This window comes from Pteronotus mesoamericanus, unplaced genomic scaffold (assembly GCF_021234165.1).
Source record: "Pteronotus mesoamericanus isolate MK-2021 breed Mesoamerican mustached bat unplaced genomic scaffold, CSHL_Meso_final contig_20, whole genome shotgun sequence".
In the NCBI taxonomy this organism is placed as follows: domain Eukaryota; kingdom Metazoa; phylum Chordata; class Mammalia; order Chiroptera; family Mormoopidae; genus Pteronotus; species Pteronotus mesoamericanus.
The window spans coordinates 70,861,962-70,888,025 of NW_026555085.1; the positions used below are offsets into that span (position 1 = coordinate 70,861,962).

At 39.1% G+C, this 26,064-nt stretch overlaps 1 protein-coding gene across 2 annotated transcripts in view; it reads right to left on the bottom strand.

Annotated features, from left to right (window-relative positions):
* Positions 1 to 5,019: 5,019 nt before the first annotated feature.
* MCM9 (minichromosome maintenance 9 homologous recombination repair factor) overlaps positions 5,020 to 26,064 on the bottom strand; it is a 69,460-nt gene continuing 48,415 nt past the window's right edge. For both annotated transcript variants that reach the window (XM_054569879.1, XM_054569881.1), the window contains exons 9-13: positions 14,380 to 14,582; positions 13,511 to 13,714; positions 12,387 to 12,469; positions 11,766 to 11,911; positions 5,020 to 7,656 (exon numbers count right to left, since the gene is read on the bottom strand). In XM_054569879.1, coding sequence (XP_054425854.1) covers positions 6,195 to 7,656; positions 11,766 to 11,911; positions 12,387 to 12,469; positions 13,511 to 13,714; positions 14,380 to 14,582 — 2,098 coding nt within the window. In that variant the 3' untranslated portion in view covers positions 5,020 to 6,194. The remainder of the gene's footprint in view (positions 7,657 to 11,765; positions 11,912 to 12,386; positions 12,470 to 13,510; positions 13,715 to 14,379; positions 14,583 to 26,064) is intronic.

Consider the following 26,064-nt stretch of genomic DNA (forward strand, 5'->3'; position numbering starts at 1 on the left):
ATTGTTGTGAAAATCAAATGCCATGAGTTATGTTTTGAAAACTACTAAAAAAAGTTCCTAAGAAACTTTGACCCTCAGCTTATTTTAGTGGTTTTTGGAGAAAAATATAACTACATATCTAATTATAAAAAAAAAAAAAATTGAAATTTCATTGCTTTTGTAACCTATTAACGATATTGGCAAGAAAAATGACTGGACAGTGCCTGGTAGGTATCTTCCCATTCAAGGATGGCTAATATTATACAGATACTTTATTTTCTCCACCTTTACTGGTCCTGAAGGGCAAGGTCTCCCAGGGATTTTTCTGCTCCAGTCAAGAGTCATTCCCCATTCACACTGAGTCCCCTCCAGGGCAGCAAATCAAACGTCTGATATACTAGATTGCTCAAAGCAGCTTTGGGCTCCCCGTTTAAAAAAAGCAGTGTAGCCCTGGCTGGTGTGGCTCAGTGGATTGAGCGCCGGCCTGCAAATCAAAGGGCTGCCAGTCTGATTCCCGGTGGAGGGCCCGTGCCTGGGTTGCGGGCCAGGTCCCCAGCAGGGGGCGTGCGAGAGGCAACCACGCATTATTATCTCTCCTTCTTTCCTCTCTTCCCCTCTCTATAAATAACAATATTTTTTTAAAGAAAAAAAGCAGTATATCTCCCAACAATGATAAAATAGGATAATTAAATATCAATATTACATGAATTATCAATTTAGAATTATTCTGGGTTACCTGTAATTATAAAAAGGATTAAAGTAGGTCTGTAACACATGTATTTCCCTCTCCTTACTGTGGATCTAGTCCCTGCTTTGCTGGCAGTTATAGAATTGAAGATCTGGAAAATGTTAAAATGTATCTTAACTGCAGAGGTTATTCCTAAAGTATTTCAGAGTGATATCCTTCACATGCACCCATCTATTTTGACTCCCATCTAAATATTTCTAAACGCTATAATGTAGTTTTGATGATCAATATATGCACAGAAAAATGGAAGCCTGGAAACCAATGAGACAATAGATAGCTCCCTCTGTGGCCTTGAACATAGCTGTACTTTCAGTTCTGCCGAAGTGGCCTGGCAATCCTGAAACAGAGCTGTTTGCTGTCAGGTCAGGAATCTACATGGCTTCCTGGGGCAAGGTGATCCAAGAATGTTTACAGGCATTCTCTCTCAACTTAGTAACTGATGGGACAATAAAGGTTGTAGAATTATAGACCCTACAGTCAAAACACTTGTGAAGACAGAAGTGTGATAGACTGGCCAATCGCTGCCTCCCACCCCATAATCTTGGAGACTCTGCCTGCTGTTTGTTCCAGGGGGCCGCTTGCCCCCTTGTGCCCCTTCCTCTCTTCCACATGAAGCAAGGAGAACACAGATCAGTAGGATGCACAAGGGGGCATTACCTGGAAGGGTCAGAGAAAGGCACCGCTGGAGCCGGACCGAGGCAGATCAGAAATCACAATGTATTTGAAGCCGCAGCCTTGAGTGAGCACCTAAAGCAGGACCCTGGAGAGGGGCGGCAAATGGAACTCACCAAGCAAGCAGTGCCCAGCGACCTTGAGGACCCAGGAGAAGCTGAGAGTACTTTCCACTTCCAGGGCCGCATAGCCTGGTTACGTTGTTTTCTGTCCTTAATATGACTCCCTGAGATATCCTTAGAGGAAACCCACTTTTAATTCAGCCAGCCTGTGAGGTTTTCCTCTTATGTAACTCAAGAATACCTGACTCAGGGGCCCCTGGCTCAGAGAGAGGGCAGGAATGCCTGCAGGGCTCACCATGGGCCCCCAGGGCCTGGACCAGCCCTTCACCCGGTTGTTCTGCTGCACTGCTTGTACTTATACTCAGCTTACCTGTGATACTCAACTCACCACAAGGCAGTTGGGCTCCTGAAGAAAGCTTCACACACCTTTCAGGATTCAGGCCCATGCACACATGTGCATGCGCGTGTGCACACACACGTAACATTTGCTGATTGATTGCTGTTATCGAAAAAAGACCGTCACCACACTCTGTATGGTTGTTCTTTTCCCTTCTATAAACAATCCTTTTTTCTTACAAGTGTTTTTCTTTTTACATCCTACCAAAAAACTAACATTTGAAGTTACCAAATCACTCAGAATATAGATTCATCAGCATGGTTTTCCTCAGATGTCAACTTTAATGGTGAAGAATGTTGCACTAAATATCTTTCCATCTAAGAAAAGAATACCTCACTCAGAAATGCCTAATCCTCTGCTTTTATGGACGAGATCATTGGGAGTCAGCGAGGTCACACTGCAGGCAGTGATCATTTAGTACTAGGACCCAATGCACCCGATTCCTGACTTTGCTGTGCCACCCGACCTCCTGTACGCATCAGCACGCACTGAAAAAGTTAGATCAGAAATATGAAGCAACCTCTTTCAACAAGGGTTTAGTTTATTATGGAAATTGTAAATTAAACTAAGTTTGTCCAACCAAAAAAAATGCATCCGACTCAAATGCTTGCTTTCTAGCAGTTCCACTCAGCCAAGATTTAAGGTTCCAACCAAACATAGAGTGGCATGAAAGCCATCAGTGCTCACAGGACGAGTAAGTTACACCCTCCTTCCTGGTGAGATCAGGCCCAGAGTGTATATCCCATTTCCCTTCTTGGCTTGCAAGGAAGCATTTACATACACACTTCATCAGTTTTGTTAAGCCTAATTTAACATTTAAGTTCACTTTTACAAATGTTATCTTTAGACATATTTCTAAGTCTTGATGAGGAGAGACAGTGGAACTGCTCTAAGAGCTGAAGAGGGCGTCGTGGGGGGCAGCTACCACAGCTTCCTGTGTATGTCCTCTCAGTGGCAGGGGATGTGCTTCCTGCATGAACTCTGAGTCACTGTGAGGGGGATGGGTGTGGGTACTGGCTCCCCATACACCTGAGGCACTATGCCGCCTGCAAGATGGGACACTCATAGCAAAGTCCCTATTGGAAAGAGTATTAATGTGAGCCAGGACCTTCTTTTATCTTTCCTGAATGTTAAAAGTATGGAAAGATGACACAAATGGTGTTATTCTGAACACTGAGGAATATACACTGGCTTACCATTCCACGTTTTGAGTTTGCTAAATTTGGAATTAGGTTGTTTGATAAGGTGCAACTGAAAGATTAACCTGGTTCCAGGGTAGTCCCTGGTGAGCTACCTAGATTTTTAGGGTAGTTTTGTCTGAACTCCTATATGTGGTGCAGTGGCTAAAAGTGAGCTCTAAAGTTTTTCCCTAGAACTGGTTTTCTAATAATTCTACCAGCTAGCACTTAGGAAAGGCATAGAAATCAAGTACAATAGACACATAAAGAATATATAGGTTTGCTGGAGTTAAAATTTGTCAACCAAGAATAGATCTCTATTATTAAAGTTTTGGTATATCTTCAGAAAATTTTTCAAGTTTGGTTGAATTTGGCCCGAGTTAAAGATACCAGAATAATATGTTTGTTTTGTCTATAGTTTTAAGAAACACTAAAAATTAAATAATAAAATCCCTATTATAAATTTTAGAAACCACATATACACTGAAGACTACATCTTTTACAGTGTTAGAAAACTCATTTCTTTTATAGCAGAATGAAATATCTGGTTTGGTCCTCTCACAAAGAAAACTAACTTTTATTGTGTTTAAATAATTTTTCACTATTAAACTGTTGTCAAGGAGTCCACTGGTATGAAATAAAAATATTATGGCATGTTGATTCAGAATTAAAGACTATTTTTACACTTTCCTTTACTGACCAGAAATATGATTTCTGAGACTGTACATATTTCCCCTGAGATACCTATGTGCTACCTTGGTACATACATTAAATATCATGTAAAAGACCATCTTAGTTGTGAAATCAAAGAGTTTGGTCTACAACACCATTAGATGCTGAAGGAAATACAGTGCCTGGGGAGAGCTGACTCTATGGTTTGAAGCAGGGAAAAATCTCAACCCAGGTCTGGAACAGACAGCACAGATGTTTTTAGAAATGTCAGTCATAAGAGAATACTGGCATTATGTAAAGGGACCTCCTGTTGAGCAAATTGTGAGACTTTAAGCATCAAATATAAGCACAACAAGGTAATAACAACACAAAAGAAGGCTGTGGTACAAGTTTAATTTTTTGGTTAGGAGGGGAGGGTTCACACTGAGTATTTTATTACTTCTAATAATTATATCTGTTTGTAATATTTACATATATAGTTGTTTTTATATGGGTAAGCATTGAAGAATAAACACATGGAACTTGTGAGTTGGCCAAGTGATCCTGGCAGAAGTTATTAGAATAAAAAATAGGATGGCATTCTTAGCACAAACATAGGATGCATGGTGAGTACAAGTAATAACCAGGTAGAAGGTGACATGATGGTCTCATATAAAAACTAAGAGAGAGAGATAATTCAACACTGTATTTTAAAATATGAATTACTCAATATCCTAAAGAGACAAGTTAACTGTATAAACCAAATCACTCATTACAAAGAAACAATAGCTCTAAAATCAAGATTCCCAATAAGGAATACAACCATTTTTAAGTAGTAAAACAAACAAACAAACAACAGATCAAAATACCCTAAATGATAAGCTAACAGGTTAGGTGCTATCAACCATGTAAAGCTTACTACATCATTATCAAGTTTCAAAGACAAAATTTATATGAAGGGGATTTGAAAGTCAGCTCAACACTGTGGCTCAGGTCTGAACACAATCAGACCTAGTCTACACAATCAGACCAAGTCCAGACCAAGAGTCAACTACTAGTTAATAACCCAGATGCTTTCCTTTTCCTTTAGTTTTAGTAAAAATACTGAAGCCCAGGAAAGTACTAATGCTGAAAGATTAGGAATATATCACATTAAGAATCATACTATACTAGGAAATTATTAAGTACAGAAATAACAAAGACATTATCAAAACCATAGCCTTAATGTTTTAGAATAAGTTTAAGTTAACATATAATAATAAATTTTATCTTAACTGCTAATAATATCTTTCATCAGTTAAGGCATTTAAAGATTTCAAAAGACTCATCCATACTAAATTTGTACGCATAGATTAAAATTTTTCAGTAAATTTAACCAGTTGATTTTGCAATTAATGTTTAAGTAAAATGCTCAAAAAAATTGGGGTGCCTAATTTTTTTCTGTATAAAATTAATGAAATAGTCATTAAACAAAGTACATATAACTTTGAGTACTCTTCAGGTCTACAAGTCCCTCAGACAATGAAAGAATCTGTTATATTTTTTTTTTACAAATTCATACTTCAGAAGATAAATCCTGTAATTATGGATTCCTAAGGGTCCCTGCTAGAATCCAAAGGAAGAGTGATTTTAAAGGACTTCAGAAAGACAAAGCTTGAGTCGTACTTTACTACCAAACACAGTCATTTGCTTGGTTTTAATGACAAATGAGTTATAACAGTAGGAATCACATTTCCATACTAACTACTTGGTAGAGACCATGATACATGATGGAGTACGGCACACACTCTTTCCTTCCAACAGGACTGAAGTTGTGTTGAAGGAGGGCCCCAAAAGAGAAAAAGAATATGAAGCACAAAATGTGGGCTGGAGAAAGAAACAAAAACTCAAAAGGTCAATACTTCAGAAAGCTACTATTTGACCAGTTGCCAGATCTTTAGAAATACAATGGAATTGTAAGGATGCGTCTCAAAGGAAAAAAAGCCTTAGTCACCTTAAATCTTACACATAATAAACACAAAAACAATGAGAAAAATCATATGATTTTGTCATATCATAATAAATACTCACCGTGCTTGGCAAATCATGGGGTAAAAAAAAATATAAGGAAAAAATAGAAGAAGAATTCATCTAACTTGTTAGCTTTATGAATGCTACCTTCCTGACATTTGTTGCTGCGTGAATGAAGGACAGAATCCTGGGAGGACTCACTCCTTAAAAACAAAACAAACATTTTGGGGAATGCAAGTCCTCTATCTGCAAAATTATGCACAATGTCAATTAATTTGATTCAGTGCTGGTATCACACTGACCTACATTGATTAAGTAACTTTCTGAGCCATGAAGGTAAGCCTGAGATGAATTATGAGACCTGATGGGGGAGCTGGTTTCTCCACGGGCACTCAATATGGCCAACAGGCCTGTACATACAGAAAGACCATGGGGATATCCGAAAGATGCTGTGTGAAGTTGGGGAGGATGGAATTTGACCAGCAAGATTTTCATGATCATGGCTTTTTTCTCATTTCTTCATCCCAATCAAAATCTAATGCTTCATCTTCTAGTTCTGGTAAAGTAAAGAGAGATTTTTTGGAAAGACTGAATCTGTCAGTGGACCCCCCCAACTGAAAAGTCTTTCTTTTCCTGCCAAGCGTGGTAGCTGTAGTCGTGGGAGGACAGCCTGGGCCTCTCTCTCGCCAGTTCTCACTTTCAGAAGGAGGCAGGGATTCTGATTTAGATTCAGAGGAGGAAGTAAAGGAGAAGTTGGCCAATTTGGCTAATGTGCAAGCATGAACCTTGCTGCTTTTATTAATGCACAAAAGCTCTTCTTTTTCGTCTTTTTCACAAGTAAGATGCAAATGCCCAGTCTCGTTCCGAAGCTCAGATTCAGGCTGACTAACTCTCTTTCCAGAGGCACTTTCCCTCTCCTCTCCCCATCTGTCTTTCTCTGGTGGCTGCCGTGACGCCTGCCTTGCCTTCCCCTGCAGCTGACCTGAGCTTCCGTTTCCTGAGGCAGAGGTCAGCATTTCTGGACCCTTCACCAGCAGAGCTGCTTCTCCTCTTGTTCCATGCTGGGAAATTTTCAGATTCTGAACTGCTATGTCAGCTGTGCCAGGAGACTCGTGGCTGTGGTCTTCAGGGGAGTGGATCAGTTTTGACTTGTGTTTGAAAGTAAACTTTGCTAGTTTGGTCACTGGAAGACCCAGACTTTCAACCCTTTCAGGTTCAGGCTCTTTCACCTGAGGGAGGGGTTTCTGTGTCTTTCTTTTGAGAGTTTCCAGCGTCCTTTCTGGACTATGTACAGGGGTGGATGGAGGGTGAGAAGGGCTTATGGGCGCCCTGGTAGGGTTTCTGCACAACTCCTGGGCCTTCTCCTTGCGCAGCCTGTGCAGTTTCCTGGGGACGTGATGAGTCAGTACCGAGTCTGGTTCCCCAGCAGTTCCTGTTGTTTCAGAAACTACGGTTGCCTTTTTTTTCTTTTTACCCTCAACACTCTCTGGCTTCAATGGAGCTTCTGTCTCTCCTGGAGCTGGATGCTGTCCAGTTTCCAATTTGCTCCCTTGGTCTGGCTCACTCTTTTCCTTACCCTGAGATTTGTTGGAGTTTTTCAAAGCCGTTTTTTCCCCAGTCGTATTGAGACCAGGAGACATAGGAACAGTGTTTTCAGGTTCAATCTGATGACTTTCCATGGAGTCAAACCAATCTAAACTGTCATCTCTGCTGTCTTTGTGCTGAGCTGAACGTTTTCTACTTGTTGACCTATTAGGTCCCAGATGAGGTAGGGGATCAAGAAGTGGGCTTCCACTGGGGCTGCCTCCAGTAGAAGAGGTATGTATACCATAGTTCATTTCTCGTGGTGTGGATGTTTGGAATCTGGATTCTTCCCCTGGATCATTTCTCGAAGATCCTGAAGTAGACTCTACCTCCAATGCCCCTGGCTGGGATTGGGACATACTTTGATTCTGTAACCTATAGCAGAAATAAGGAAAATACGTATTGAAGGGAAGGAAATTTGCTTTACCCTTCTCATTTCTTCAGGTTTGAAATGCCATCTAAAGGGTAAAGTCCAACATATTTCCACGTTAACACCAAATACAGCCTCTAAGAACAGCAAGAAGGAATTATCCTTTTTCATCAGAATAGTCTAAGTGATCTGAAAATGATTCTAATTTGACCTTGAATTGAAGTGAAATAAAGGAAATGAAGCAGTAGGTTTGTCTACATTTTCCTTCTCCCTAAAAGTCCATTTAATTCAAGATTGTTTCAAGGTCAGTTTAAAATGCTCCATCTTATCTCTCGTGTTAAATGTGTAAATACAAGATAGGCACAGTAGCTTATTGTTAATCAAGAAAGTGGGTCTAGGTGCTTAGTAGCAAGTTTGCAGATCATATCAGAACCAAAGTGAAAAACTAAAAATTATGATCTCTCACATCTCACCTAATTGCAGTACTGAATTTTAGTACATCTGAAAAGTCACTTTCCTAAACAGTAAAGAGACTGTGATTCCTCTGTACCCATGGCTCCCACATTCACATTCATGGCAGACCTTCCCCAGACAACTGCGATATCTTTCCTGCAAAGCCCCGCTGTTTTTCAAATGTGTTCTGGGCAGCTATTCACCAAGTTGATGTGAGTCAAAACCTACGGACCCTCCCTGAATGAAGAATCTGGTCAGTGATATCCATTATAAATCTTGTGCATATTAGAAACAAAAATAATGCCAGAGGTTCAATTTCTAACAGAGACTGTAGTTTCTCAAAAGAAAAGTCCTTTAGAAAGCCCTTCCTAATAATCTAGAGATGCCTTTTCATAATAAGGGGTAACATGACCTTGCTGCCATATACTAAATCTGAAAAGGAATTACATAAAAAAGCAGATGAATAAATTATTCTAAAAACATGTATGGCCACAGAAAAAAGAATAGAAGGAAACACATTAAATTTAAATATACTAAATACACTGAAATGTTACTGGCAGATTTCTCTGGGAAATAAGATATGTGATTTTTTGTTTCCTTATTAATTCATTACTGTTACTTTCAAAATAATCTATAAAGAACATATATTCTTTTTTTACTACTGGGAAAAACATTTTATTATGTACATATTAGGTTATATTCACTCATGCTAGATTTGGAAACACCAATATTGTAAATTCATGTTCATTGTAGTCACAACCAACCAACCAACCAACCAAAAAAAAAAAAGTAGCTTTCAAAATTATTACTACCTAGTATACTGTCAGCAGTAATTAAGGTCAAGGATACTAATAATTATTAAAGCTCCATAACAATGTTCTAAAAGATAAATAATTTTCAGGGATAGAATAATAATTTAGCTCACTATTTTAGTCTAATCCTGACTTTGAGAATTAAATTTTCCCCTACATAAAATGTCTGTAGTTTACTATAACTTCATAAAAGACAGCATCTTTGCACTCTGATTTAAAGTGAGTAAAATGGCCACCATTTGAGGCAGGATGTCACTAAAAGCATTTTCCAGAAAAGTGTGATACAAATACAAATAGTTTTATGAGTAATATGTGATCTTCTTAAGGAATAGAGAACTCTTTCTTAAGGGGCTAAAGCCATACACTACTTGGGGTTTTCTCCCTTGTGAAGAATAGCTTTAGATTTTGTTCTGGAGCAACTGACTTTCATTTGTGGGGTACCAGGTTTTGTTGCTTTGAGGATCAATACCCAACAGCCCTCTGCATTAAAAAGAAATACCAGAAAAACAGAACATTTTAAGGTGGAATCCTACCTTTTAGATCATCACCTACTCTTTTTTCTTTTTTCCTTGCAGGGGAGTCATTCTGAATTTAGTTAAGTCCAATTGCTATTTTTCTGTCACATAACACTGATTCTTAGTCTCACATTCCTTCCCTTCCTGAATCCAGCATGTTTTTGGTAGTCAAAATGATCAGTTTCTGGTCAGTCAAAATGAGCAGTGTCTCCAAAAGCAAAGCTAAGCCCAGGGCAGGCCTGGAAAGGATCTGCTACATCAAACCATAATAGAACCAAAGGAAGAGCTTTGATCTTAACACCATACTCTGGGTCATTAAAAAAAACAGGAGACCGAAAGAAAGTGGACTGATTTTATACAAAGTGCAAGGTTAATGCAGGCTGGTACCTGGTGTATTAGTTGGACAAAGCCAGCCCTACACCTCCCCAGGAAGGCTGTGCTGAGGTTTATAAATTAGAAGGAGAATGATGCTGGATGAGTGACTGAGGGAAGAGGAGAAAATGCCAGTCAACAATTCCAGCGTGGCCTCCACATTCTCCTTCTGCAGCTGCTCCACTTCCACATGCGCTCCATTCACCAGACTCCAGCTTTGAGAACAACAGCAATGACCAGGTTCAGGTCAATCATCCAGCCACTCACTGACCATGATGACATCCAAATGGATACACCTGCTGTTCCTCACGCCTGTTTCATAGGTACAGGCTCAAAGTCTAGACTTTTAGATGCTCATGTATTTAGGGACATACAAACACTCTGTTTCAGACAACAATTCTTCAGGTAACACATGACACAATCCTTCCCCTATGTCCATGTTCTGACAAATTCTTAGAAAGGTGAGTTCTGAAACATTCCCTTTGTCACTCCTCAGTTGTTACCTGGTAGGATGATTTCCTTCTTTAACATAAAATACATCATTCTCACTGGGAATTTTTTTAGTCTGACTGTTAAATACATAAAATTTTGAAAGTCATGAATTTGGGCATGCAGGAAAGGAAAACTGCAGCCTGGGAACCAGGAGGGCCTCTCCCAGGTGACGGTCAGTAGTAGTCATCTCTTTTTATAGCTTGCCCAGCATACAAGCTTAGGCTGGCCTAAACCAGTCTGGGCCTCAGTCTTCTACCTGAGCATTTCTCTTACCAGGGTTATATAAGGACTAATGGTCAAATATTCATTAGGTTTGGAAGAAAGCTTTAAACACAATAAGAATAGAATTAAAATATTAATAAACACTAAATTCTTTACGTAAACTCCCCTGCACATGTCCTCTCCTAGTGAGTAAAAACAATAAGGCCAAGTAGGCCCTTCGAGCCTGGGTCTGGCCTGGCGCAGACTGCGCCTGCAGTCTAACTCCCTCTTTCTTGACAGCAGCCCCAGGCATCTCTCTGAATGGCGTCACTCTGCTCCCTACAGTGAGCCAAAGAATGGGAAGAGGAAGCAGTGCCAGTAGCAGGCATTATGGTAAAGCCCATTCACCAAGGTGTCTTGATTCCACAGCAACTGCTCATCTGGGGTATGAACTGTTGGTAGCTTAATTTGGTGCTTCTCACATAATTGAGACCCAGTGTTATAAATTTTACTATATATAGTAAAATTATACATAGTTTACTACATATAGTAAAGAACCTGTCAGTGTTTTCCACGAGGTTCACCAAACCAGCAAATCAAGAAAACGTAGCTTTGAAAGGCGGTCTCTGAAGACGGCAGCCATCAGTTTCCCCATTCCCATATGTCTGTGCCACACCTCCCACCAGCAGGTGCTGTTTATTTCCCTCTGTTTTGTCTGTGGGTTGACCTTGTGACTTGCTCTAACCTACAGAATGAGGCAGAAGTGATGCTGCTCCAGTCCTGGTCCAGCCTGAAAGAGGCCTGGCAGCTTCTACTCTTGCTGTATTGGAGTCCTAAGCTACCGTGGCAGAATTCTGACTACCCTAGCGCAGAGAGAGCCAAGCCGCCGCCGGCCATTTAAGCCACCCCAGCAACGACAGCACACAGGTGATGGAAGCCATCTTGGATGAGCCAATCCCAGTTGAGCTCCCAGTTGAATGCAGGTGTTCGAGTAACCCCGGCTGACACTACGTGGAGTGGAGATAAGCCATCCCCAGGAGCCTCCTCAATTTCTGACTCCCAGAAAAGTGAGCACAACAATGGGGGTAGTGTTGTTTTTTTTTTCAGCCACTGAATTTTGGGGTAGCTGATTATATAGCAATGGATAACTGAAACAATCCCTTACAGACAGTACAGACCAGATTTTCCACTTAATTTATATTTCCTTGGTTTCATAAATGCCAAATAAAGCTTTTCCATTATATACTTTTCCTGGTTTTCTTTTCTCACCTTTCAAGTCTTCTTAGCTCTTCACTCAAGAGGTCATGCAGCTCCAGTTTTTCTAGAATAAGTTCACACTGCATCTGGTACTGCTCCAGAGGGTTTTCAGGAAAGGAAGTGTGGAGTGCATTCACACCTCCCAGCAGTGCCCCTCCCTGAAGGTATGAGAAATGTAAAATACCAGGGAGAGTCACCAGGCCAGCCTGCATACAAGAAGTACACACGAGCGTTCACTGACCCCAGATGGCTAAGACCAGCCCTTCACACCCCTGCCTTGAATGAGAATCACTTGGGGGCCTTTTGCACATTTCAGGAGTCTTCTTCCCCTATTCTTGCTGGCAAGCACTGCTCTAGGAAGCCACACTCTCACTAGTGCGACCATGAGTATCCCTTAGGTGTCTGAAGGAGAAAAAGGACTGAGACCCACTCCTTTACACAGATGGACAAAAGCAATGCTACTGATGCTGAGAATGTTTCCATGAAAATTTTCTCCTTATTTTAAATGGTTTCCTTTGGATATATTGCCAGGAAGTATGAGGTCTAAAACATGAAAACTTTAGTAACTCCTGATATACTATTTTATTTAATGCTTATAATTACAATTCAAATATTAATACAAAATGTCCTTACCTGCATTGAGGACTCCATTACTGATACCACCGTAACAGCATCTTCCAGAGTTACCGTGTCACGGAACATCAGGCGAGCATGAGCTAAGGAAATCAGATGCATTTAAAATTATAAAGATAGAAATTTCTTAAATAAATATTTGAGGTGATAAATATAATAGTGTACTTGATCCCCCTCCAAAAAATTTTATATATTCTAAATGACCTACTAATAACAAATTAATTTTATCAGAACAAGTACAAAAGTCTAAGTTCAACTCGCTTTAAGGTTGCTCTCTAATAAAGGGCCTAATCCTTCTGCACTGTCCATAGCAATTCTGTATATTTGTATGAAAAAGTATTCTGGGCTCCAGGAAAGGAAGGGGCTATATAAGCATATATTTAATATTCAATCATTTTAATCTATTCTAGTCTATTATAAGAAATACATAAAATTAAACTAATTTCTCATCTCTGGCCCTTTTCTTTATCTGTGAGCTTTTCAAAACTACCAAACTTGTGAACGTAAAGTTTCAGCACTTCTTGCCCTAATATTAGCTATAAATCCTTAAAAAAGTAAGGTGTGTCTGTTTTATAGAACTTTTTATTAAGCATATATTATGTCATATGGTACAGTCAGTTCATATGAAATTGTTTTGAATTATTTAAGCAGGGCAAAATGTAAAAACCAGCGTTAGACAAAAAGCTTTGCGATGCTGGTAAGCTCTAAGTCAGCAGGACACTCTTACACCTAAGGGGTGGGGCAGGGCACTTTGGTGTTATGATGTCAGTGGCACTTTCCTGTTAAGGAAACAATTCCAAACAAGGCAGTGTCTAACCCAAAAACGCTAACAGACTGCCACTGAGAAACAAAACCACAGCAATTAAGACTTCCTAAAGGAATGAATTAAGTTATAGGAGGTCTTGAGATATCACAAAGGTTCCTCTTTCTTTTTGACACTACACTCAACACCCATAAAAGTCCCCAGAACAGCGGAAGTTGCATAGTTCAGAGCCTTTACTTTAATAAGCAACCCTGAGCACCTTAGAGTAGAAATTATTCTTATTCATCTTTGAATTCATCGTGCCAACCCCTTGTACATATTGGGCACCCAGTAAAAAATTCATTTGTTGAACGAAATAAACCTTCTGCTAATCGTATCAAGCTCTCCAAGAGGCGGATGGTCGTCCGGGCAGCGTTCCGGGAATCACTCTGCCTTTGCATCTGGTAGTACCGGAGGAGAACCTGATTGCCCGCTTCAGACAGCGTGGGCTGAAGATTCCTGATGAGGCAGAAGTAGGTTTTCATCTTCTCCATGCTCCAGAGCTTCTCTGATTTACTAGGGTAACCTGTACACATTAGGTGTTAGGTGAGTAAACATTCTCGCACTAGGTAAACATCTCATTTTAAGGCTTTTGATAAAGTTCTTGTACTCATTTTCAAAAAGGTAAACTTTAGGTTTTGTGGCTATTGAAATCTAGACCTGTCTCTGTGTAGCTTATAGTTCTAGAACAAACAGTGCTAGGATCTAAGTTTAATAAAGGTAAGCTTCCCTACAGCGGTTAAAATTACTCAGAATAATTACGGTGTGCCCTATATTTTAAAATAATACTTGAGTAAATAAAACTTAATTTAAAGAGAAATCCATATTTAGATTTGTTTCATAATTCAGTCCAGTTTTCATTGTGTCAAGAAGTGAAAAATTATACATCATATGGTTTTCCTTGAATGCAGGATTGAATAATAATTATATATCATAAGATTGTCCCCTTTCATCACGAAAAACATCTTCACAACTATAATCTCATCAGTGGCAGACAGAAAAGCCCTTTACCCTCTGCTCATTGTTCTGGGCTCATTAGCTCACTCCTCTCACTGTTTTCAGTCTAAGCATCTTTCTGTTGCCTGGTAGGTAGGGTTCCTTGGGTATTTATTTAATTTTCTTCAAAGAAAGTTTCATTTGGCTACGTCTACTTTTTTCCTTTGTCAGTTAGTATAATTTGTCATCACATACCTTTGTTTTCTAAGATAAAGGAGGAAATGATACGATCCCAGTCTTCATTCTTGGTGTCAAGCAAAACCAGGATCAGGTCAAATCGACTTAAGAGCGGGCTGCCAAGGGCGATGTTCACAGACACAGACTCATGGGGGTCATATTGGCCTTTGGGGTTAGTTGCTGCCAGGATTGTGGTCCTTGTGTTCAGCTTGCACACGAGGCTACCAACAGAGAGGGTACAATTCACTGACTGTTGAGATTCAAATAGAAAGCAAGACTGAACTTGTTAATGAAAAGGGACTGCTCTTGTACCTTGAAAATGTACAGAAACTCCTGTGAAAGAGAATGTGTAATGATACAAGGAGGCATCACAAACACCAAGTTCTACGAAGTGCATTTACACTAGCCTATCTTTATATGCCTATCTTGTAGAGAAATAAGTGTTCATAAACACTCTTTATGATTCCAGTATGAGCAGATCCCTCTGCAGGGTGCTAGGAGTTATACAAAATAAACTAAACATGGATAGTGCTTTTAAAGGGCTTGCAAACCACTATAATGGTAAGACAAGGGAGAATGTGGTTAAGTTCTAGAAGAAAAAAGGTCCCAGGAGAAGTAAAGATGATGTATATTCATATATGTAGATGGAAGAGATGATCAGAAAAACATTACAAAGTACCTTTTCAACTGGGCCTTTCATGACATGTGCACTTTTGAAAGTGGACATATAGGCCTTGACTGGTGTGATTGCGTGGTTTGAGCATCCTCCCACAAACCAAAATGTTGCCGGTTTGATTCCCAGTGTAAGGCACATGGCTAGGTGGTAGGCCAGGCCCCAGTTAGGGGCATGCGAGAAGCAAGTGATTGATGTTTCTCTCACACATCAATGTTTTGCTCCCCCTCTTTCTCCCTTCCTTCCCCTCTAAAAATAAAAAAATGAAACCTTTAAAAAACATGGATATATATATGCGTGTGTGTGCATGTTGTGTATATATTAGTGGAGAAGGTGGAGGGTGAGGATGATTTTGGAGAATCTTGAGTGGTTAAAGCAAAAACTGCATGTGTTCACTTTTTAATTTTTTCTAAAAGCGAAGGAGCTAAAGAATAGAAATAGAGAGATAAAGGGAGGGAAGAAGAGAGGGAGGAAAGGAAGTAGAGGAAATCAAGAAAAATAAAGGCTGATTAGCACTGAGTTTTGGGGGAGCAACAGTGAAGGGAACTGGAAGTGGTGGGTAGGTTAGACGGGGGAGGACCGTGGGTGGACGGACACTGGAGGAGATGGAGGCAAGCGTCCAGGAAGAGGCATGCGAGTCCTAAACGGAGCAGTGGCATAGGTGCGGATATGCCATCACTTACAGGCTGCTGTTTTTAAACTTATTAATGATCGGCAAAGTCCTCAAGATAATACGGCGCACTCAATGACAATAACAAATGTAACATTTTTCCTCCATAAATCTGGCTGATCTGCAGTTGATGGCTGTTTTTAATTACAGTGGCATGCCTGCCTCTCAGGTCATAGCCCAGTGGCATCAGCCAGCATGTGCTGCATTTATTAATCCATGATTTATTTTCAGCTGACTGTAGTGATTACCTCACACCTTAAGACTGGAAAAGTTTGAGAATCTTAATTTGTGCTTAGTGGCACAAGAAGACACCCATTAAAAAAAAGAAAGGCAAACAAAACACTTTCACTGAAAACTAAATCCCCTTTTAAGAAAAGTTAATGAAAAAGAAAAATTCTGGACAGATCACATCTTATAATTTATGTGCCAAAATGGTTTTATAAAGGTAGAATCCAGTTTTCCATGAAAACATGTAATAAATGGGTCCTAACTAATCTCACAAAAGCACATTTAATCTGTATCAAAGAAAGGCTATTTGCATTTATCAGAAAAATGAAATATTGCTGCAGTACTGGCATTGAGACAAAATAAAACTACATATAAAATAAACTTTTAGAAGTTATTTTAATATGCGATAAAAATAATTGATTGTTCTTTCTCTCTGGTCAACAGATATTTATAAACCATCTCCTGTGTGCAAAGGGCTGTACTGAGAATTCTGAAAGGAATCCAGCAGGTCTCTGCCCCCACACCCTCACCATTAGTTTGCAGTAGAACTGCTGGGAGAGGGAGAGGCTCGACACAACACTTGCAGGCAGGCAGCACGGGTGCACTGATGGTGTATCAGCATGAGCATCAGCAAAGAGAAACTTCTGGGGAGCATCCTGGGTATCTGCAAGGTATATGATCTTAAAACAGTCCATGGTGTGAGAAGGAAAATAAACTAGCAAAGAGAGGAAGAGGTGGTGAATTATTCCTGCGGTAACTGAATAAAAAATTAAAAGAATAAGCTTCAGGAAAGGGGCTAAGGAAGACTTCTATGTGAAGTAAAATGGCTGCCCGAGGAGCAGTCAGTGGAAGAGCCAGCAATGAAAAACAGAGGAGTGGGCAGGGGAAGTGGAAATCGTGCGGGATAATAAGTCAGGCAGCTGCCTGTAGCAAAGAAAGAGGATGAGGACAGTGCCAAGAGGGACAGACTGGTCTCTGGTCATTTGAAAGCAGGGAAGACAATATATAAGCCTGATGGTAGCAGACCTGTGATACAAACATTACTGCATTAAAAATTGAATGAGGCTTTTGAAAGCACAGGCACAAAGACAGAATCTAATCCTAAATGCTTCGTGCATAGTAATGGCTCACTAAATAACTGAGTGACAAGCTCACAAATTAGTGTAAGGTAATGGTCATTTTTCCAAACCAATATGAGCTCCATCTTCTTTAATAATAATAATATCATCATCTGTAATACCAAGCACAGTGTTAGGCTTTATGTACACATAGTATTCTTAATCTACACAACCACCCAAAAGACAGACAGTATTATTACCATCAACTTAGCAATTAATGAAGGCAGATTTCCCGAGATGTTAATAACTTCCCCAGGGTTACAGAGAGCAGGCAGCAGAGCTGAGAGTCAAACCCAGATCTGCTTGGCTCCAAAACCAGTGTCTCTCACCTCCAGGCTGCTGTCTCAGCGGTGAAACATTTTAGATAAACAGTTCCTGCGGTCCTAAAGATTCTGCCTGATGCTTTAGGCATTTATTTACTTAATATATTTTTTCTATTAAATTTATTGTTATAATCCTTGCACTGCTTGTCCATGTTAAATGCTCAATATACATGTGCTAAGTGACAAATAAAAAAAAAAACCTTTACTTAGTTCAGTATCAAATTCAGGGTCATTTCATAGTTGCAAGCTTCAACAGTCATAAAATAATCATGCTAATATTTTTTTTTCCTGGTTAACTTGAACTGAAAACATTCCAGTCTCTCAAAAAAGCTACTTTTCCATTTTGAATCTACATGGGTTAACTTCCCTATAAACATAGTAGTAACTTTTCTAAATATCATACAGTTAGATTACATAAATTATTTTTAGCGTTACTGGCCCTCCACAAAGCGCCTTTGTTTCTGTGACTGTCTCTCATTATGTCCTTTATGGGGCGATCCCCACCTTCACTCATGGCTTTAATCACCTGTATTCCGACAGTTCCAAGTTTACCTCTTAGACTGTAGTAGTAGCTGCTATGTTTTCACCAAATCTTATTTCCCTTTCTCCTGGGGATAAAGAAAGATTGTATTTCCTGTCCCCCTTTACAGTTAAATAGGGCTCTAATACTAAGTCTAGCCCATGGTGTGAAGGTAAAAGAACCTATGCTCCTTTCAGGTCAGGCAACAACCATCCTGTGTAACCTTCCTGTGCAACCACCAAATTCATAGAAACAGAAAGTAAGATGGTGGTTGCCAGGGACTGGGAAAGGTGAAAATGGGGAGGTGTTATTCAATGGGTATAGAGTTTCAGTTTTGCAAGATGAAAAAGCACTGAGACTGGCTGCACAACAATGTGACTGTCCTTCACACTACTGAAGTATATACTGAGAAATCATTAGGGTGGTAAATTGTATGTTATGTTTTTTAACCACAATAAAAAAAAAGTCATGGAGGCTGTTATGGACTGAATGTTTGTGTCCTCTCAAAATTCATTATGCTGAAAGCCCTAACCACCAATGTGATGATATTATGAACTTGGGCCTCAGGGAGATAATTACGTTTGGATGAGGTTATGAGGGTAGAGCCCCATAATGAAATTATGTCCTCAGAAGAAGAAAGAGAGACCATAGCTCATTCTCTCCACACTCATGCACCGGGGAAAGGTGTTACACAATGAGCACACGATGAGAGGCAGTGGCCAGAGAAAAGGAAAAAACTATTAACACACGCAACAACCTGGATGAACCTTAAAAACACAAAGCCAAGTCAAAACTGGCAGGCACAAAATGTCACATCCTGTATGATTTTGTTTATATGTAATGTCTAGAATAGGCAAATCCATACAAACAGAAAGTAGATTAGTAGTTGCCAGGGACTGGGAAGACATGGGAGATGGGGAACGGAGGAAATGAGGAGTGACTGCTAAAGGGTATGGGATTTCTCTCTGGGGTGATGAAAACATTCAGGAATTAGACAGAGGTGGTAGTTGCACTCTATGCCTGTACTAAAATTCATGAACTTATATACTTTATATACTTTAAAAGGGTGGATTTTACATGGTATGTGAATTATATCTCAAAGCTGTCATGAGAAAAAGAATCAAAATAAAAGGTATATTTGTAAAAAACAATCTTTGCTCCCCTAAAAAAGAGCATGCAAAAAGTGGGGGTAAAAAACTCCACAAAACTATACAAAATGAAAACATAATAATGATTGTCTCACAATCTACTTTTTTTAACACATGTATATATTTTGTAATCTTAAATGCTAGATACACACACCCTCCCTCTCTCTTTAATAGGGTTGACGAAGTTGACGAACTACCTTTCACACCTGGATTGACTCACTGAGTGGTAACAGGAGATTCACAAGCAATGGGACTAAGAAAGAGGAAAGGGGGGAGAGCAGTGCTCATACACGTCATCTAGAAAGAACAGAAAACGTCCCCAGTGCAGGTTCACAAGATCCTCGGAGGAAGTGGCAAACAGGGTGCCTGGTTATGAATTCATCTTACCCCAGAGTTATGGTTCCAAGCCTGCCTCTTCAATGAGAACTGAGGTAGGTTTTAACAATACAGATTCCCAGGTCCTGTCTCAGAGCATCTATGGGGAGGCCTGGTATGGACTAGAAAAGTGAAGATCAGCCAAGTGAGGACTGGTGCTGTGGGCCTTCCATGGCTGTTGGAATCACAGTGTTCAATAAAAGTTAACTTGTCTGTCTCGTTACAAGGTCGTGAGCATCTTGATTGTCTTTTCATCTTTGTGGTGTCAGTAGTTAGCAAAGAGCACGACACTGCTTAGTGCTCAGGCATGTGTGAAAAAAACAACAAATTGCCATCTTGCTCTTTTTAAATTTTAGACTGTTTCCTACCTAGCCATGTGAGTACAATTTAATAGCACCAAATACATAATTGCAATGTCCTATTTTCTCTTAAGATGTATCCTCAGCAAATATTGAGGGTATCCACTATTATTTAAGAATATATTGATACCCTGCCCTTGATGAGATGCTATCCTAGTTAAGTCTGAAAAGAACCTTGCAAATAAGAACCTTGCTAAAGAACTAGTATCTTTCCCAAATCATTATTTGTCTTAAAGCTCATCATCACATAAAGCTTTCTCAAATGACTTCACACTGTTACGTGGCGTGGTGTTGCCACTCACCAGGCCCAGATCTGTACAGTTTAAAAAGACAGGTGTATTCGATATTGATAATCCCTTTTAAGCTCAAACATTGCAGCATTTGTTTCTTGCCTTCCTTTTCTATTTCATTACGCTGCCAGAACAAATGCAAGGTATTAAAATCCCAAATTTTAAAAATGGTTTCATATTTAAGTAACATAAACAAATAATAACAAAATGATTGGTCTTCTCAAACATATACTGACTTGTTAAGACCTATATTTTGGTTAATGACACTGCTAAATTATATTTTAGGAGACTCTAAGCATCCTGAGTATCTTAGCATTTTTCTATTCTGGCTCCCCATAACAAGCTTTTGTACAGCAGAAATCATATTGACTGGTTCTCTCCCAGCCACTTGCACATCTAAATGGTAGTTGTATAGCTTATGATATGTCCTTGCAGATACATGCCCACCACATGGATAAAGTTTAACCTCTACTCAAAACGCAGTTTGTATGGAACAATTAAGTGCATGGTTCCTAATTTTTAAATAAAGTTTCTAACTCTGTGCAGTGTATATAAAAAGACACATTCAAAAAATTCTCTGAAGCATACCAACATTCACATCATGGGGCTGCCGAAAGGACAAGAGAGAAAGCAAGAAATTTAAAAGATCCAGTTGAAAAAATAATAATAGAAAACTTCCCTAATGAGGTGAAGGAAATACACACACAAGTCCAGGAAGCACAGAGAGTCTCAAACAAGATGAACCTAAACAAGCCCATACCAAGACACATCATAATTAAAATGTAAAATCTTAACAGCAGCAAGAGAAAAGCAGTTTCATTATCTACAAGGGAGCTCCCATAAGACTGTTAGCTTATTTCTCAACAGAAACTTTGCATGCCAGAGGGATTGGCAAGAAATATTCAAAAGGGTAAAATGCAAGGACCTACAACTAGGAGTACTCTACCCAACAAAGCTATCAATTAGGGTCAAAGGACAGATAAGGGGGTCACAGACCAGTGAAAGCTAAAGGAGTTCATTACCACCAAACCAGAATTACATCAAATATTAAAGGGTCTTCTTTAAGAAGAAGAAAATAAAAGATTAAAAATATGAGTAAAAGGACAATAAATAAATATCTATTAATAATTAAATCTAAAAAACAAACAAGCAGAACAGAAACAGACTCATAGATACAGAGAACATATTGATGGTTGCCAGATGGGAAGATGTTTGGAAAGATGGGTCCAAAAGGTGAAGGGATTAAGAAGTACATATGGTTGTTACAGAACCATTATGAGGATATAAAGTACAGCACAGGGAATATAGTCAATAATATCCTAGTAACTAAGTATGGTATCAGATGGGTACAAGATTTATAGGGATGATCACTTAGTTACATAATGTCTAATCACTGGGATATAAAACTAAAAACTAATATATTGTATCAAACAATTGAAAAATAAAAAATGATTTAAATTAAACAAACAAACAAACAAAAACCTCTGAGAAATTCTCTAGTCTTGGAGGCCAGCCAGATATATCTGATCCAGTGGTTCATACTAACATCCGTAGGGAGATTATAATTCAAATAATACTCCTTCACAAATAGTCACTTGAGACATGTGAAAGAGAGAGAGAACAAAGCAAACATTTTCAACAGATCCTGAAAATGATATTACAAGTTACCAAAAATTTCAAAGAAAAACCTGAAAGTGGTCCTAGAGGACGGCAGCTCAACAAAAGACTCCTATTTTAGGGTACAGAAGCCTTTACATTGCTGGTCAAAGAAAGAGCAGTCTTTGAACTGGGGAGTAAGGAATTCGTAAGGTATCCTAGGGTAAAAGTCAGTCTATTTTATTTCCGTAGGACACATGATAAGTATTCTTTTTCCACACTTAAGCCTTCTTACCTGCAACTAATTAACATCTTGATATGCTTTATTACTCGAGAGACATTTTCTCAAGAGTTCTGCATTTGGCAATTAACTGTATACTTTGTATCAGAAAGATTAAAAGGTTTCTTATTAGGAGAAACAAATTTAATATTCTGAAAACTGTTAGACAAGAAATTAGATGAGCTACTGTTGAGAGGCAGATCCAAGTTTTCTTCAATTGTAGAGTGACACATGAAGAAAGTGCTATAAAAAATGAACAGATGAGCTAAAGTGGAACTTGATGAATATTTTTATTGGTTCCCTCCATCAAGCAGATGATAGATGTAACTGTTGACTGAAGGCACACTAACTGCCATCCCAAGAGCAAAAACAACATGCACTATTCTTGCATTTCTCTATAAGTAATATTATGTCAAAATAAAAGTTAAAAAAATTAAAAGGATAATTTGAATGGAGGAAAAAAGTCCCACAATTGATGGTAACTGTGATTTGGGGAGAAATTATAAAAAGTACTAGATAGCTGGACCAAGCCACTAGACACCTGTGACTTGAGTACTTAATATCTTTAGAAACCCTGCCAACCTTTTTGTCTGTCTCTTTGAAACCCACTGAGCACAATACTTTTCTCACAAAGAGATATCTCCTATTTATATTGATTTGCCAGATTATCACTGCTGGGATTATACCTAAGAATTCCAAAACACCAATTCAAAAGAACCTGTGCACCCCAATGTTCATAGCAGCACAATTTACAACAGCCAGGTGCTGGAAGCAACCTAAGTGCTCATCAATAGATGAGTGGATCAAAAAACTATGCTACATTTACACAGTGGAATACTATATAACAGAAAAAAAGAGCTGCTATCCTTCACAACAGCATAGATGGAACTGGAGAGCATTATGCTACGCGAAATAAGCTAGGCAGTGAAAGACAAATATCATATGATCTCACCTATAAGTGGAACCTAATCAACAAAACAAACAAGCAAGAAAAATATAACCACCAACATTGAAAGAAAAAAGAAACCGACAGTAATGAGAGGGAAGGAGGGAGGCGGGTAACGGGGAAAAGCAGGGGAAGGGTCAAATCAAGGACCATGTATAAATGGCCCATGGACAAAGCCAAAGTGGGGAAGGATTGAAGGTGGGAGGTAGGGGCGGGTGGGGCAAGGGAAAGTGGTGGTGGGAAAATGGAGACAAATGTATTTGAACAATAAAAAAAAGTTAATAAAAAATAGATTGATTTGCCACACTTGTCTGTCTGTCTAAACTATTGTTTCCTAGCACTGACTAACCTACCAGCATGGACAATTACTTTATGACTTATTCTTTGGTATAATATTTAAGTGACTCATTATAGTCCTGGCCAAGCCAACCACTGGAATTTCCACCGTGCACATAAGCCCACATTCCCTTCTATGTAAACTGCCAGACAGGAACAGCAGACCGGACCCAAGATTGGAACCTGACTGTGGGGGAGAAAATCTATAAACTGGCCAGAGACCTCTAAGCTGGTTTTGCAAAATCTTCCAATAGAGATGACAGTATCTAATTAGGTCTCTTTTTAAGATATTTGACATGGACACAAGAGGGAGAGCTGAACTACTAAAGAGAGCTGACCGAGTCTAAAAGACCCACAAACATGCACAAAATCAGTGACAGAGAAAGCATCCAAGTCACAATAATGGGAGAAAAGATTTGAACAATACACTTCTGATGCTAAGGTGGCAATGAGGCAATACAGTTGCAACATTTTATCTTCTTTGAACAAACTCTCATCCCCAAAATTATGTTTCAATCATCAAAAGATAACTGCTTTTGTTAAACCCAGGACCCTAGCAGACTTGTCTTAAGGTCTACTTCAGGTAACTTGAGCTAGTCTAATTATAACTGTAAAAGGCCTTTGCAATGATTTTCCATCCTGTAGCATTCAATATTTCATTCTGGAGCAGAATCAGGTTTGGCTGACTGTTCAAGGTTCCTAGGCAGATGCAGGAGCCTGATCATGATGGTGATAATTGTCCATATTTGTTTATCACAATTTCAAAATTCAAAAGCTCTGAAAAAGCAAGTTTTTCATAGTTAATTTGGCAGCAAAATTGGACCTAAATTGATGAGTCTTTATTCACTTAGTATGAAGTTTCATAAGCTTCACCACAAAATAATTAACGTGTTTGATTACAGGGTACTGCTGTCCCAGACTCTGCCAAGAGGTTTCACAGTAAATAGCAGATGCACTGTACTACCTTTCTAAAATTAAAACAAAAAATTTAAATTCCAACATGCATTTGGCCCCAAGGGCTTCTGAAAGGAACTGAAGATCTGTGTTACACTTAAATAGCCAGGTTCTATCCTAAGAATTTTACATGAAGTAACTCATTTAATTTTTACAACAGTCCCATGAAATAGAATACTTCTCATCATCTTACAGTGAGGAAACCAAGGCACAGAGAAGTCCAGTCTGACCAGCTAGTAGGCAGTGGAACTGGAACCTCAACCCAAAGGGACTAGCTCTAGAGACTCTTGCTCTTAATTATTATGGTAATTCTTTCAACATCAAATGCATTTCTGGGGGTCATTTTTTAAAAGTGGCACTCTTGATGCAGTTTCCTGAATTCGTTCCATGTCTAGCATAGGTGGTGTTCAATATTTAATGATATAATATGAAATCGTATTTATGTATGTACATATCCTGCAACAGACCAGCCAGCAGCTGAATTTGCTCATTATGGCTAAGTTTGTGGGCAAGCCCATAATTTACAGCCTATCATAGGTGGCACCTTGAAGGTTATCCATTTCCTCATCAGATGCTTAATTCCTTATAAAAATTTTCCTATTTTAAACTTGAAGACCTCTGCAACCCTATAGGCTGCCTACTTGATCTCTGCTAAAAAGTTTGCCTTGTACAAATTGAAACTATACCTCACTGAACCTTGCTGCTATTGATTCTAAAAGATACAGAACAAGTGTCATTCCATTTCTATATTAGAATCCTTTGAAAAAAACTGCAGGTAACAATTTCTCCAATTATTTTTTTCTACAAATGGCTCAAAGAAAACACAGGTAACGTTTTTAAAATATCCAGCAAAAGTTGCTGTTATGACTTCAACAGCCAGAAAGAATAACCTAAAAAACAAAATGTTGATTTCTAGTATTCCATAGAATAATGGAGGCTGATTATATCCAAATCTCAGAACATATCCTCCAGAGACCTTACAAATAAACAAGGAGAACAAATAAGCTCATAAAACAAAACTAAAATAGAGAGAATTCTACAATGTTCAATTTATACACAAATAGACAGACATTAGAAACCTGCCAAGCTAATCTAGAGCCCACACTGGAAAGACCAGTGGAGACTAAGTGAAAAAAAGGAGAGAGCGAAGGGTCCTCATGATGGTAGAACACAGATAAATATTACCCTTAGATAAAGAGTCCCACATGAAGTAGGGAATGTTGAGAACAGGTCTGAAACCTTGTGAATCGAAGCAGTTAACTTCTGGGGAATAAAGGGAACCTGAAAATTCCTGGAACCAGAGGTCAAAAAGTAGCTGGAAAGCTAAAATACACATCATGATCCACGGCACAGTTTGAAGAGGTATTAAGTTCTGGATAGTAGGCAAGACAAAAAAAGAGAAACATTTGAAGAATTTTATCTTGAAAAGATAATCATATAAATGTTTAGCATAATAATAACAAAACTATCAACGCCTATCAGGGTGCAATGGTCTAAACCAGAAGCCCCGGAGAAAAGTTCATTACATCAAAGCACTCAAGGTGCTTCTCTGGTCAATCTCCTTTCACTACTTGTTATACATAGGATCAGTGGTTTAAAGGAAAAACACTGAAAAACAAACTGTAAACAGGAGTAGCAAAATCTGTCTCCTCGATGTAAAAGTCCTCTCCTTTTCCAACAGAGTCCAATCTGAAAATTATTTTTTAAATAAATAATTTCCCTAGGAAGATGTCACTGCAATGAAAAAGGTTTTACTGATGATAAAGGCGTTGGTCTCCCTGGCACTGTTATCCCTTTCCATACTCTCTCCATCTACCTTTATGTGGTGTCTTACTCTGCAAATCACCATCAGGGCTCGTGGCCTGGGCCGCGAGCTTGTGCCTGTTC